Consider the following 15,496-nt stretch of genomic DNA (forward strand, 5'->3'; position numbering starts at 1 on the left):
CCCGGAAACGTTTTCTTCAAACAGACCCTGCCTGTTCAATATTAGGACAGGACACTTACAAGGGAAACAACTGAAACACTCATTGAAATAGCCGTTAAACAGAATGTAAAGCGGTCATTTTGACCACAAGTGTTCCAGTAGAATATTGAATGACCTATGCCATCACAGAGTAATGACTGTTGGGCTCACGATGTCAAAATCTTGCCCTCATGACGTTTCAGGTTTTTCCGGCTACGAACATCACTTGTGAAATACAATGTTTGAGCAGGATGGGGATACTAAAGGTATACTACTCACATGCCAACTTAATCCTTAAATTAGCTACTTAACTTAACCTGCGCAAATCTAATCCAATCCTGGTCAAAGCAATTGCTAACTGCTACTTTAAAATCTAATCCTGAACGAAACTGTATTTTAGCCTAATCCAATCGTAACCAGAGCGACGCAATGACGTGCAAGCAAAATCCAAAGCCAGGCTCAGTACTTTCTTATCATTTGAAACTTGATCCCAAAAGTGGTATTAACTAGTTTCTTTACTATCAAACTTAATGCAATCCTGACATATTAACAGCAAATCTGACCGTATCCTACCATTGAATAGCTAGCTTTTTTTTTAACCGAAACCAAGCCTGACAAGCTTGCTTAGTTAATCCCTTACCTAACCCAATCTACTACAGAAGCTAGCTTGTTTAAATTATAAAGGTTTGTATTGGTCTCTACGTGAGAGACTTTAAAGTTGGTCACAAGAAACGGTCGCTTAATTAACCTTAACATGAACTTTGTTCCAACATATAGCATACACCCACGGAATGTTCAGTTGAGCTCTTTTTAGGATCACAATTGGCGCCGTGAAAAGTACCAGGAAGACTAATTATGAAATTTGTACTGCAAGGCAAATAAAAATCCCCGAAGGCACGCTGCCTTCCAGAATCCTTGTCAATTCACAACATCGTTACAAATCTCAAGTACGCGGATAATCACACCTTGTTAATAACCTGAATGCACATAACGCCATCTGGATCAATATGATATAAGATATTTCAATTTAAAATATAATTTTGATCCTAATTCATCAGTCAATATCGTGATTGAGTCATAATGAATGTAATCAGCGTCTGGCACCGTCAAGTACTTTCATCGATAATCCGATGTGTGTTCCGTAAGTTAAAAGTCAAGAAGCGTAGTTTTGTTGTGGGACATCTGGTGTTTAACTTTGTTGTAGGACATTTAGTTTTAAACATTGTTGTGGGACAGGTGGGGCAGATAGTGTTTGACATTGTTGTAGGACAGCTAGTGTTTTGGACATTGTATAACATTGTAGGAACAACAATGACCATGTTATACATTAGCTGTTCTGCAACGATGTTACATGTACATGTATACACTGTTGCAGGGCAGTGTTTAACAATGTGTAGGACTGCTCGTGTTAGTACTGTTGTAGGTCATTTACCGTCAATGCATGTCACTTCATGTTTAGCATTGGTGTGGGACAGTTCATGACTAGCATAGTTCACCTTGTACATCATTGGCAGGCAGTTAACGTTTATATTTGGTCAGATTCTACAGATAAACCAGTTTATTACTATTTTTAAAAAGGGCATAAAACCAAGTTCGTATAACTTCTTCTGCAAAGCATGTCTTGTTTTATTACACAATCTAAACTTGTTATTGTAGTCGGGCTCCGTTACTGCCGATGTGACCTTACCGGGCCCTCGTCCGCAAATATCCTAGCTAATGATACATGTGATATTATACAGATTTAAAGTAGTTGCAAGTTATTGATGTTTTAGTGACGTAGTTACAGTAATTGCTATAATAACGTCCTTACAAACAAAAATTCCCGCTCCGCTTCTACACAACAGAAAAAAGGTCGTTCTAGTCCATTTCGTTGGCAAAATTGATGATTGGATTTTACCTTAGCTGCGAGTTCATAATTGCCACCATCAACTTCTATAACTATTCTAATGTCAAGTCAAGTTACTGCGAATCTAACACGGAGACAAAACGACCTTTGCTACTACTTCTTATCCCATTATTCATGGGTAAACTCCTGCTCCGTACTGGTGGTGACACTGTGCGCAGGCTGCCTTACCTCCGGTTCTGGACTGGTTAGCGGGGCTCAACTGGGCCTTTTCTCGGTCACCCCCTGCACATCAGCCGGAAGGGAAATTATACTGATGACGTTGACGGATGGGACAGTTCATTTGTCACTGTGTAGGCAAAACATCGGAAGAGTTTTTACCGCTGTGTAGGAATAGACGCAACACAATGGATGATGAGTCTGCACCAGGTTGCAATCCATTCCGAACGTCCATAACCACAGACATGCTCCCCTCCTCCACAATTCCGTTTCAAAACACCCCTTCTTCCACAGAATTCGGAACTCCGTTCTAAATGTCCACAGTCCCGGCATGCGCCCCTCCTCCTCCGGAATTTCCGTTTTCCGTCTGGCTAACCCGGATCTTCCACACGCACGCGTCTGGAAAATGACAAGATACGTTTCTCGTCTCAACCGAGAAAAAACACCGCCGATCTGGCGTGTCTAACGTCGCGGCGTAACGTGGCCGATCGCGGCGCCGTCGTCAGCAGTGAACGTCCTGGCGTAGCGGCGTCGCCAGACGAGTCGAACAGACGCCGACGTGAGCAGAATACGTGCGGCGGTACATTGTAATCACCTGGCCGCCGCGCCGACGTACGTTCCGCACGGCCGCGCGTTTTTATGTCAACCTGGCGATTCATTTTAATTCACTCCTCCAGCAGCACCTGCGCACAAGGATGCGCGGTTATCGACCCGGCCTGCTGCTAACTTGGTGCCATCCGAAAAACCCTGCTAGAATGTTGGACAATTTGATCAACAAATGGATCTTTACACTTAGCAATAGATTGTTTTATTTATGCCCATCAATATATATAATTTAGGTGGCTCTTTAAAGCTCATTGATGAAATTGCTACAGTTTGTGATCATAATAGATTAATAATAGGAACATCCTTGGATTTATCAGTAGCAAACCACATATCATTATATACTACTAGTTTATAGATTTAGCTACAATAGCTTTTAATGGTTTCTTTTTCTTCTTTCTCTTAAAGACAATTGCCTGACATGTCATTACTAGTCACATATAATATTGTGATACCTTGCCATTTCTACTGTGATACCTTGCCATTTCTACATTCAATCTGCAACTGCTAAAATTCTGATCTTTGTTACTGCTCTACGAATTTCAAACACAAAAAAGTATAGACTCAACGAATTTTCATTCAGACCTCTAGTTTTATTCAGAATTATTAATTGCTCAAGACATGTGACCTTACCCCTCAATTATATATTAGCACAGAAGGCTAATCTTACAGTTTCTTACTACAATGTAATTATGCAAAATGTCTGTTGCACAATTCATTTGCATAATGTAGTCTATACTTTCACCTTTACCCTACTTCCAAACTCCACATGTATGATATTCCTATTGCAAGTATGAAGCGCCACCACCGACATATTATTTTTAATTAATCCTTCAATCATGCAAATTATTAATTTGCATACTAATCTGTTGATATCCCCCTCTCTCTCTAAGATACATATGCCTCATCATTTCAGAATGAAATAGAATTGCATAATGTCCTCATTAATTATGTAAATCAGGTCTTGATTTAGGACTGAGGACAAGAGGGAGTGTAAGTGGTGCTGCATGGTCGAGAGGACAGGCTGGGCGTGTTATGTGAGCCGGAATTCGAAGGATGGGCGTGTTGTCTGAGGCCGGAAGGACGGGCGTCTTGTCCGGGCCAGAAGGACGGGCCTGTTTTCTGGGCAGGCAGGTTGGGCGTGGTGACGAGTAGTAGGACGAGTGTGTTATCCGGCCGACAGGCTAGACATGTTGTCCGGGCGGGAAGGCTGGACGTGTTACCCCGGCGGGAAAGCTGGGCGAGTTATCCGGACTGGTAGGATGGTCGTGTTATCCGGGCCGGAAGGATGGTCGTGTTATCCGGGCCGGACGGATGGTCGTGTTATCTGGGTCGGAAGGATGGTCGTGTTGTCTGGGTCGGAAGGATGGGCGTGTTATCTGGGTCGGAAGGATGGGCGTGTTATCTGGGTCGGAAGGATGGGCGTGTTATCTGGGTCGGAAGGATGGGCGTGTTATCCAGATCGGAAGGATGGGCGTATTACCCGGGCCGGAAGGACGGTTCGTACCACGGCTCAATGAAGAGGATAATGCTGGCGGCCAGCAGAGCGAAGGCGAACAAACGCAGACAGATCCAGTCCACCATTCTGGCCACAAACTGCCACTCGTCACTCACCTAATATAAAGGAACAAAGACCAGATAAGAGGAAATCACAATATATATTGTTTGTTAAGCTTGCATCTGTAGGAAAATGTTCTTGGTGACTTTATCCTATCAAATTTAAAACGTGAGAAAGATATCATGCTAGTTTGGATGCCAGCAATTTTAGCTTTAGTACGCTCTTTCCGTCGCCCAGAAGTTCACCCGACTGGCTTTGAGGAGATCGCCCTTAAGTTTCTCGCCTTGAGGAATTTAGCCTATTTTTGTTACTTTAATCAGAAGAAACTATGCCCAGTGCACGAAGGTTTGTCTCATTACGTGACGTGACTGTGCGGGTCCAGTCCTTTTTAAAGGGAAGCAGTGGAATAAGCGCACTAAAGCTAAGGAGAAATCAGAGATACCTAACCTCCAAGAAGTATATATCGCATAATGTTTAAAACGACTGTTGACAATTTCAGTCATCACATTGAAAGCACAGTTACCAACAACAGTACATGACTTGAAAGATGGGTAGTAACGCAGTGAACAGCCACTGCAATTGCAATATCAAAGGTAACAGATAGTACACAAATTAAAGAGTTCCTACCTCCGCGTCACTGTCCCCATCCTTGAAGTGATCCGAGACTGTAGTCACATGGCCAACTGCCTCCTTCAGATCAGCGGAGAGCTGAGGCCGGTCGGTTCGGGGCGGGACGGGAGGTCGGCCGTCAGCAGCAGCGTCCCTTCTCCTCCGCAGCTCGATGGCTTCAGCCCCCCAGGGGTGGAGTCCGTTAGCCGCATGGGGGTGAGGACCGTTGGCGCTTTCTTTAGTACCGTCTTCCTCCTCCTGCTCCACTCCCGGAGGCGGCACCTTCAGCAGCCTCGGCAGCAGCTTCAGGAAGATGTACCGTATCCATGGCGACATGACGTGCGTGGACGCGCCGCGGAAGTGGATGTTAGCGACGTAAATCGAGGTTACCGTCTCCACGGTGACGAAGATCATGGTGAACATGAGGTACCGGCCGATCAGCGGGATGTCCACAGACGTGGCAGGAATGATGTCTGCGATCAGCAGCAAGAACACGACCAGAGCCAACAGAACGTTGATGCAGAGTCCAACCTTCTCCCCACAGTCTACCGGCAGATAGAACACCAGGATGGACAGCAGGGTCAGCAGAATGATGGGCACGATCATGTTCACAATGTAGAACAGCGGCTTCCTGGCTAACATGAAGTCATAGATAACAAAAACACTGTCCTCAGTCTCAACCTTCCTGCTGGGAATGTCCACGATACGCCATTCTCCACTTTCCTTAAAGTCGTCGTACACAAAACCCAGGGATACCAGGTCCACTTCCCGTTTGTTATACGTCCAGGAGGAGAACTGTAGTGTGCAGTTCTGCTTGTCGAAAGGGAAGTGACGGACGTTGATAGAACACTCACTGGTGAAAATAGACGGAGGTAGCCAGTAGACACTCCCGTCGTTGGATATGATTGCTTTTGTGTAGAGGGCAACGTCATATTGGCCGTCTTTGCTGAAGAATAAGATGAAAACAAATTCAATGTTTAATATATACTTTTTATGTCATCATTCTTTTTGCTTTTCAGCGTAGAATATTTGTCTCAACAATTTATTATCATTATCATTTTCACAATGAAGTCCATATCATATAAAGCATTTGGCGTACGTGCAAGCGCACATAATTTGCGACTGACTTGTTGAGGAGGACAATATCTGGTCTCCACACGGATTCTGCAGGCACACGGATACTGGGGATGTGGTCAAAATCTTCCTTATTCCACGCCAGTCGATAGTCTACCCAGGACTGCAGGGGGAATATGGTTGGTAAGCTGACAGGCTTCACGCTTGATGCACATATATTGATATATAAAAGTCATTTTAAAAGAATGGAATTAAAAATGAAAATAGGGCAAGACTTTCATTATATATACGTACCAGTTCTACCCAAACGTTAGTCCTCATGTACTCCTCCTTTTCGTTCTAAGAGCGGAACAGGAAGAGTTAAAGTTTTACTATATATGGAAGGAAATGGCCGAACCAAAATGATGAGTGGCACACAAACAGCAGACAATCAATACTTCTGAACAAGTGTACCCTGAAGTACATTAAATTATTTAAAAAAAAAGGTCTAGCTAAGACCGTAAATCCTGTCATACTTACCACAGCGATGACTTGAATCACCAGCAGCTTGAAGTTGACCGGAAGAACATCAGTCGGAGCAAAGACTGGCCTGACATCCGGGCTGTACCTGGACTCGTTAAACAGCTGCCGAACAAGGCGCTCTTCTGAGGCCGCACCAAGGGCACCTGGAAGGGATTATATCAACTGAATAATTAACTGAATAAATGTAGTCATCAGCAAAGTGAAGTCCGCGCCTTTTGACAGTGTTGATCCAGAACCATGCTCAAATTGCAAGCGCAACTCTGGATAATCGACGCGCGTGCATAACCGTGCCTGGGGCAAATTAACATTGATTTTGTTGACTTTGAAAATCAAAGTTGATTTTCTTGGATACAAGGAGACTATCCAGAGGCAGAACCGTGTCTGGTCCTAACCCTAACCCACTCAGGCATAGAATTAGATAGGCACGGTTCTGGAATTAATAGATCCAATTGACAGAAACTAACAATCCTACCAGAGATATGAGGACGACAGCACACACACTCCGCTGACGAATACAATATTATACAATGCTGGCGAGAAACAAGTAGCTTAGAATTCAAAACGAACGTTGTTGTGTACTTGAGGTATTCGACGACTGTCTGAACTGTAGGTAAAGGAGAATGACCTCACATCTGTGCTTCAACATGACATTACAATAATGACACCCTGATAATATCTTGCAGAGAAGGCGAAAAGAGGACATGATGTATCACGTATAGGGTTCCCTGTGATAAACGATGATGTGTCGCTCCTCCAACAACTCTAACATCACGGTGAAAGTGCACTTGAGCTGGGGACGTTTCTGTGACGTCAACATGGCTGACATACCTACATAGTTGGCGGGACTCTGCAGGGCAAATAAATATCTATCCTGTTGACAAATTGCGCGATTTGGATCTAAACTTTTGTAACTATTGTAATAAAAGTATTAATCGTAAATCAAAAATCTTAATCACTCACAACAATGTCTAAAACTATGAATACCTTATTGTTGAATTGATCAACACACGTTTGTGCACTATTGCACCAAGATATATTGTAGTAAATAAGTCGAATATTTTATTTTGATAATACAATGTATAAAGATGAGCGTCCATTATACAAAATGTCTCACTAATATCTTACTGGAAAATTTCTGACAATTTTAAACGATATTATTTCTAACCCGCACAACGATCCGCCCACACGACATACGGAATGTTCACTGCGCTGCGTCAATCTATGTTGTTTTTCTGATCGCCCCGCCCCACCCCTGCTGTGAATTCTGACACAAAACCTACTTCTAAAGTCTCACACACCTGCTTACCAGATGTGTACCGAGAACGTAATCCGGAAACTCACCTGAAGCGGCCCAGCAGATCGTACAGATGCCGAGAAGAGTCCGCCCGTCCATGGCGAGCCCAGTGTCTATTTTAGATGAACCAGTCAAGATCAGTAGCATCCTTTACAGGTCAGACGTGACAAGTCTGTGTCCAGGCTTTTAATATCTCGTTTCAAAGCATATGATATGATTGATGGCTCTCCACGCCTGGGTTGATATGACGTTGTTACGATGTGATATGCCTGGATTGCTCTGATCTTCACAACAGGTTCTGCTCATCGCCCATTCATGTCTGCGCCACGGCAACCGTAGCCGACAGCCTATACTGAGGAAACGGTTTCACTGACATACATATAACCAATGCGAACAATGCTGTGTTACCTGGAATATCATGAGCTGTTATCACTGTAGTACAAATAACCTTGCAACGATACTGCTCATAATGCAATTAATTATTATGTCTGCTACCTGCGCGCTAGCCATACTACAGATTTGCCGGTTTCATCAAAAGAGATCGGGGGATAATTCCTCTCTTCATCCTTCCTGCCAGCAACAGCAGAATAAACGGCAGGATGAGTCCGACATGGTTTTCTTATCTAGTTCTATATTTGCATTTATCTGAAGGCACACCATGTCCACCCCTGACACTATATGTTTGAAATTGTAAGACACAACAATGCACTTTGGCTAACTGGTAGAATGATTGCTTATAGATACTGTTTCATCTACTTTGTTTATTCCGATGATTCTTATTTGCAATTAAAGGAAAGCAACTCATGATGCTCGAAATGTTCATGGACTTTTATTAGTGTATACAGTCTTACATTTTCAGTAAAGTATACAGTATAGCATTTTCAGCAGCGTACACAGCAAAGCATTTTAGTAGAGTTCACAGATAGGCATTTTCAGTATAGAAATTCAGTACAGTGGAAGGTGTGGCATTTGGAAATAAATCTCAGCTTATCCCCGCGAACAATGTCTCTATTAGTATGTGTACTTAGAATCTGTTCTTGAAACGCTAAGGGCAAATAATCAAAGATTTGGGATGACAGCCCCTGTAGTGCGCAAGTGTCCCTTGAAATACATTGACGACGTGTGACATCCTCTGAAAGAGCTACGAAAGAGCTACAAAGTTGTATGAACGTGCAAGGGTTGTGACAACGCCATTCTTTACCAAACGTAAACAGAGAGATGAATCAGAACTCTATTGTGGTGTCCAGCTGAATTGATGGGGCATACCGAATGTAAAAGGTGCGTTTTGTACTCATCATATATGGCAGCTTTCTGTTTAAGAACAGTAAGGCATGCTTACTAGATAGCTTTCAACAACGCTTGGAGTTTGGTGTGCAAAGGTTAGGTGTGGCAGGTCGTTCAGCGAACATGGCATAACAGCCCTACGGCGTAACACGTATTAAGTTCTGCAGGCACGGCAGCAGCTGGATACATTACGTCTATACTGATATAGACGTTAATTGGCACACTGAAGCCTACAGTTCTATGGGGGTCTGGTCCCGCTACTGGAACGACTCCTCGTACCAGGGCTCTGCGAACAGCACAACCGTCCCTACCAGCAGGATGATGGAAAACAGCCACAGGCAGATCCGGTCAATCAGGGCGGCCATAAACCTCCACTCGTCACTCACCTGCAAGAAAACACTAGCTCGAAGTCACTTGATTCGCCTTGGTATTATTTACAGAAATGCAAAGGCGAAAGGCTTTGGTTATATTTAGATATTTATTTTTGTCGCAGAATCAGTGTGTACTAGATATTATGAACGATAAATGTACATTATGTTATATGTACATATACACAAAGTATACTTTACCGATGAGTCGTCGTCTTGGTCTTTGAAGTGGTCAGATATGACCTCCACGTTTCCCACGGCTTCCCTCAGGTCAGACGACAGTTTGGGCTGGTCGGCCCGGGGCGGGACGGGAGGTCGGCCGTTCTGAATGACTCCGTCCCGCTTCCTCATCTCCACAGCGTCCCAGGTGGGAGAGCTGTCCTCCTCCTCCTCCTCCTGCTCCTCACCTGGAGGCGGCACCTTCATCAGCTTCGGCAGCAGGTTCAGGAAGACGAACCGTATCCATGGCGACATGACGTGTGTAGCGGCGCTGCGGAAGTGGATGTTTCCCACGTAAACAGTCATGACCGTGACAATAGTGACGAAGATCATGGTGAACATGAGGTACCGGCCGATCAGAGGGATGTCCAGGGACGTCGAGGGGATGATGTCTGCGATCAGCAACAAGAACACGACCAGGGCCAGCAGGATGTTGATGCAGAGTCCAACCTTCTCCCCACAGTCTACCGGCAGATAGAACACCAGGATGGACAGCAGGGTCAGCAGGATGATGGGCACGATCATGTTCACAATGTAGAACAGCGGCTTCCTGGCTAACATGAAGTCATATGCAATAAACACGTTATCGTCGGTCTCGATTTTTCTGTCCGGGATTTGCAGGATCGCCCACTCTCCACTTTCCTTAAAGTCGTCTGTGATGTACCCGCCCTGTTGGAGATCCACTTCCCGTTTGTCGTAAGTCCAGGAGCCGAACTGTAGCGTGCAGTTCTGCTTGTCGAAGGGGAAGTGGCGGACGTTGATTGAACACTCGCTGGTGAAGATGGCCGGAGGCAGCCAGTAGACATAGCCGGAGTCATACACCAACGCCTTTGTGTACAGGGCCACGTCATACTGCCCGTCTTTGCTGAGAGAATATCAAAGATAGGAAATGTCAATTCTGAAACATGAAAATCGGTCTCAATGAATACTTCCAACAACTAGTTTTGGCTATCATCGGGAAGAGGCGTCACGGAAGGCGAGGGGCTAGGGCATGCAGGTTCACTGTCAGGTGACAGCTCAACTGCGGAAGCGTACTGAAACAGGGATTTCTTTGACTGAGTGTGCGTGGTATTTATGGACTGTGTTTGGAATTTGTAAATACGCGTATACATTTGTATATACATTGTGGTGTGAAATTGTGATCTGGTCACTACAGGTAATCATTGACAGCCACTGGAGCTGGCATTCGACGAACGGCTGATTCTGATCTCAGAGGGTATTATATTCCAAGTCTGACCGAACCAGCACCTTATTATATGTAGCCTTGACCCTTATTGGACGGTAGTGTGGTGGATATGAGGTCGTCGTTTTTGTTGATGTTGGTATTGATTGCAGGCGCACAGAAGAAAGATTGGGTCCACTGGTGGTATAAAAAGGAGAGTTTCACGAAAATAGCAAAATGATAAAAAAAAAGTAAACAAATCTGTAAGAATACTAAACGGAAAGGGAGATGGAAAAGAACCTGCCTGCCCGCCGTGTCATGGGTATACATCCTCTTAAACCTGCATGATCTACAGACATAACCGACCGTGTCCATTATCAAGGTTGAACTTCAGAGGTGAGACCTTGAGCCAACCTATACTGACTGTAAATATCAAAATCTATTTGCACTTAAAATTTTTTTACCTCCTTTCTTTTGTTCATTTGATCATCTCCCTTACTGAATTACATGTATTTGGTTCCTGTTTTTGTTTATTATAGAAAAACACAATACACGAATTTTGCTTTCCCGGTGTATCTGTCTGTCACCCTGATAGATTTCGGTGTCCTTACTTATTAAAAAGCATGATGTCCGGAAGCCATAGTGCCTCTGCAGGGACCCGGATGAGGTCGATGTGATCGTAGTCTTCCTTGTTCCATCTCAGTCTTGGGTCGGTCCACTCCTGGAGAGGGAGAGGGAGGGGGGTCATGTGCCGTAGTACAACAGCATCGCTTGGATATATAGCAAGCTGGAAGCAAAAACAATATTCTAAAGTGCCCCGCCAATGCCGTATGTAAAGCCTGTAATCTTAAGTGTTGAAGACCGCTGACGATTAATTACGCATGAAGAATGGCTCCTTACCTGCTGCACCCACACATTCGTCCGCATGACCTCTTCTTTCTCAATCTGCAGGGACAACAGCACAGTGTATCCGTCAATAGCTTCATCAGGTTGATTGATTGAATAGCAAAGTTGTTTATTCACAAAGACGAAAGCCGACGTTACGATGGCCGTCTGCCATCCTCATCAGGGCAAGTATGGCTGATTCAGTGTGCTTTCAGTATTGGAGACTGGTTTTGGATAACTGTTGTATTGTGATGCTTGTATGTCATGAAAAAGTCTTAGGAGATTTTTTTCAGTCTCAGTTGCTTTCGAATTTAATTCGAGTATCGTTTATTGCTTATGATGACGATGGCATTTATGACTTACCACGCTGATAACCTGGGACACGGCCAGGGTCACCCTCACGGAGATCACCTCGCCTGGCGTCTGCGCAGGTCTCACACCGGAGTTGTAGGCGCTTTCATTGAAGAGCATGCGCACTAGTCTCTCCTCAGAGTCCGCAGCTAAGGTCCCTGAAATGTCAGGTTTGCGCATGCGTTCTTGTAACCTTTACACCCAAACTCCGGAGGGTAAAAGACATATAGCATGCCTATGAGTCAGTCACCCCACCACCAAACGTACAAGACTTTTAGGCGTGACGTCATGTCCTTTCAGCATTTTCCAATACAGCCTTGTCATTTAGGACAACAGAGCCAGCTATGTGGCATCTAACAGTGATAATGATAAGTACACAGTATCACTGGTCCTCGGCTGTTCCAAGATCAGGGTGTACCAGGGTGTTGCACTTGGGCCAATTTTTCAAATTTTCCACTTTCAATACAGAAACATATACTACAGGTGATATCATGCATATGCATGGTGCTTTTTAAATTTTTGGATAGCGATGAGCGGTTTTAAAGATGCGCTCCTTCAAATTTAAGTGCATTACCTTACAATGGACATTACAGCTCATTGTGCACATAACAACAAAAATTCGTGGTCTCCTCCAATAATTTGTTTCAAATGTGAAATGACGTTACAGAACTGAAAAGAGGGTGCAAATTTCTTTGCAACATTGTTATAAAATGTTATTACACTTACATGTACATGTTTTGCTTATATGGTATACAATCTATACGGAAACTACACATCTCTACGGACACTACAACATAGTAATCTACGACTGACATTTTTTATTTACAACCATCATCAAATTGGCTTCTTTCACAAGGCCACCATCTTTAAATGTTTCAGAATTTTGAGTTTGTATGTACCCATGGCATTTTTATTCCAATTAGTGAGCCATTTTCTACTTTTCTCTGGACACAACACGTTTTCTCGGACCAAAAAAAACAGGCGATTGAAAGCCAACTGTTCTTTTAACCCAAAGAACAAGCAACATAAAAACACATTTTTGTGTTACATATAGATATACCATTTATAATATGCAAAATGGCCAGTCCTATATATCACAGTTTTAGGGGTACAAGGAGATATGTTGCCAGAAAGTGTAAAAAAAAATGCATTTGTACGTGTAACACATATTGTTAACGGCACTCTACGAAAGATGATTTTTCAAATAATTATCTAGTTTTCAGGCAGTCTTAACATACTGCTCAATTTTTTATTTCATTTTTTGGTCAGAATTTACCAAATAGCTTATTTCAAAAATTGCTTATTTCTAAATGCAACAGTATAACGTAAATTTTATGGCAATTTTGGACATAAAGTTGGTCCTAGCATAATGTTTTGAACAGCTATCTACCAAAAAGCTTCAGGATTATCAGGAGAATACTTGTTATTTGATGATATGTTTTAAAAAATGAGAACAGAATGCAATTAAATATTTAGTGAGAATGATATACAGTAACAGTACAGGATGCCATTGTTACACCCTGATATTAGAGTAGCCGCCTAAAAGCTCTCTTATTCTTTCCCATACTCTGTTCTGTGTGACTTAAGTGTTAATTTTGTCGTGCGGTTCTATCCAGCTACATTGGAGCCATCTTCTGTATTAATGTGCGTTATTTCTTGTATCACTGGCGTGTGGTGTACATTTCTGTTTTCAGCTCTGTGCCTTACGTCAGTAGGGCCGTGCATATTCTGTAACCTGTTTATGTTCTGACCTCCCAAAATGATAACATAGTCCACAAACCGGCACAAACCGGCATGGTAATAAACCGTGAGGGTCGCCACACCCCGATCTGTACAGGGAGCAAACTTGATCCCCGGGCTGTGGTGACATGTTGCACCCAACATTCCTACAGCTAAATATATCTTCTGTGTACAATCTATACCGCACGGCGATGGCTACGGGTCCCTTGTGCTTATTCCTGTATATGTGATACTATATTAAACATTACGGCAATGGTAGTTAACGATTTGAACATTGCATACAAAAACATCTCGTTTGAAATATTTCGGGCTCAAAGCATCAATATTGGAGCTTTCAATCAGCTGAAACATTGATATTACGTACTACTTGACATTTGACTTCTGACATCAAATCTCTCCAGCAACATCGATATGATTATCTCCACAATATAACTACCAGGTTTCTCGAGACTCTTACATCTCCGTTGTTATTGTTGTACGAACTACTCACTAAGTCAGGTTAGGTCACACTTATCGGTTTGTTGTTCGCCGGCTGTGGGATTTTCAGCGACATGGGTAGAACAACATACCAACAATTTCCATCATTGAAACAGGACGTTTGTACAGACTTACCTGAGATCATAATGACCATCGTCATCACCAGGCTGATCCCACCCAACTGGTCCATACTGGGTATGTCTGCGGGCTAACAGGAGCGAGCTGTCGTCAGGGAACAACGTCAAATCATTTGTTACTATGTACCATGGTGTTATTATAATAATAGAATACTGTTAGTGTATATTGGTGGTACATAGATGTAGTCTGCGTAAGATGGTGGTGCGTTTTAAAACGGCATGTCACATGTATATAACTGTTTGTGCTCAGAGAAATACTGCAATGTGTTTGGATATAGTATCCTGGGCGTTCTGTTATACCCTTCAGCTCCAGGTCAAACTATTCCCGATCTAAACTGGCTGTCATATGCAAGTTGACACACAAGGACCATGTTTGAAATGAATCTGGCAGCTGACCAGATTATAGACAAATAACAACTACAGTCCACCGACCTGGGAAGTGGTTACAGATCATTAGACATACCTGACCGCAGATATTGTCCCTGGTGAAAACGACAATGAGAAGCTTGCCCCTCTGTGGTTGAGCAGCGATGACAGGAATATCCGCTGCCCCTCCCTGCTCCGATCCTGACCCGCAGCTCCTAGCTGAGATAGTACAGGCGGGGAGTTGGGTTCAGCGAATTGTACAGAGGAATTGTTGGGTATAGTTGCACAAGCAGGGGTGCTGGCTACAGTTGAACGAGTGACGTTCTGATGTGAATGACGCACGGGGTTCTCGATCATACGGAAATAAACTGGGTGATCCTGCTACATGGTTGATTACATATAGAGCTAGATAGACACCGGATTTGCGCGAAGATTATTGTAATCTTCCTAAGACCAGATTGCCCTTGTTAAAGGGTTATTATGTTGGTAAGGACGCTATTTCTAGACATTGTGATCCTCAGAAAATGTCAAGCATCCCTATTAGCATACTCCAAGCAGCAGTAGTCGTTTCCTATGCAAGCTGTGTGTTATTTACACGCTATATAGGAATATAGGAATAATGATTTGGAAATGCGAATGATTAAAAGACGCCGAGATAAAATTTAGGGTGGGTTAAAAGCGTGATTACAATACCGTGGAGAGTGAGAATGACTAGAACGATGATATCCCCGGGTAGACGGAGAATGTTAAGAACGTGGTCACCTCGC

At 43.5% G+C, this 15,496-nt stretch overlaps 2 protein-coding genes across 2 annotated transcripts; both read right to left on the reverse strand.

The window, feature by feature from the left end:
• Positions 1-3,267: 3,267 nt before the first annotated feature.
• LOC109475915 (neuronal acetylcholine receptor subunit beta-2-like) lies at positions 3,268-7,839 on the reverse strand. The gene is made up of 6 exons (XM_019776734.1): positions 7,788-7,839; positions 6,444-6,589; positions 6,219-6,263; positions 5,978-6,087; positions 4,869-5,796; positions 3,268-4,297 (listed from the first exon to the last, which is right to left on the reverse strand). Exons 1-6 carry the CDS (start codon positions 7,837-7,839, stop codon positions 4,163-4,165), a joined length of 1,416 nt encoding a protein of 471 aa, XP_019632293.1. The 3' UTR covers positions 3,268-4,162.
• Positions 7,840-8,550: 711 nt separating this feature from the next.
• On the reverse strand, positions 8,551-15,217 carry LOC109476968 (neuronal acetylcholine receptor subunit alpha-4-like). The gene is made up of 7 exons (XM_019777988.1): positions 14,827-15,217; positions 14,362-14,448; positions 12,022-12,167; positions 11,674-11,718; positions 11,385-11,494; positions 9,594-10,476; positions 8,551-9,410 (listed from the first exon to the last, which is right to left on the reverse strand). The coding sequence occupies exons 2-7, from the start codon at positions 14,414-14,416 to the stop codon at positions 9,282-9,284; spliced, it is 1,368 nt and encodes a 455-aa protein (XP_019633547.1). The 5' UTR covers positions 14,417-14,448; positions 14,827-15,217; the 3' UTR covers positions 8,551-9,281.
• Positions 15,218-15,496: the final 279 nt, after the last annotated feature.

Source organism: Branchiostoma belcheri, unplaced genomic scaffold (assembly GCF_001625305.1).
Source record: "Branchiostoma belcheri isolate BF01 breed outbred unplaced genomic scaffold, Haploidv18h27 scaffold104, whole genome shotgun sequence".
NCBI classification, from domain to species: Eukaryota; Metazoa; Chordata; class Leptocardii; order Amphioxiformes; family Branchiostomatidae; genus Branchiostoma; species Branchiostoma belcheri.

Excerpts from the sequence above, each read along its gene's own strand:
- LOC109475915 (XM_019776734.1), bottom strand. The coding sequence starts at position 7,839 with ATGGACGGGCGGACTCTTCTCGGCATCTGTACGATCTGCTGGGCCGCT. Across the intron at positions 6,590-7,787 it reads GATCTGCTGGGCCGCTTCAG|GTGCCCTTGGTGCGGCCTCA; the intron begins GTGAGTTTCCGG and ends AATCCCTTCCAG. Across the intron at positions 6,264-6,443 it reads TGATTCAAGTCATCGCTGTG|AACGAAAAGGAGGAGTACAT; the intron begins GTAAGTATGACA and ends TTCCGCTCTTAG.
- LOC109476968 (XM_019777988.1), bottom strand. The coding sequence starts at position 14,416 with ATGGACCAGTTGGGTGGGATCAGCCTGGTGATGACGATGGTCATTATG. Across the intron at positions 12,168-14,361 it reads GATGGTCATTATGATCTCAG|GGACCTTAGCTGCGGACTCT; the intron begins GTAAGTCTGTAC and ends CTGACATTTCAG. Across the intron at positions 9,411-9,593 it reads ACCAAGACGACGACTCATCG|GTGAGTGACGAGTGGAGGTT; the intron begins GTAAAGTATACT and ends GTTTTCTTGCAG.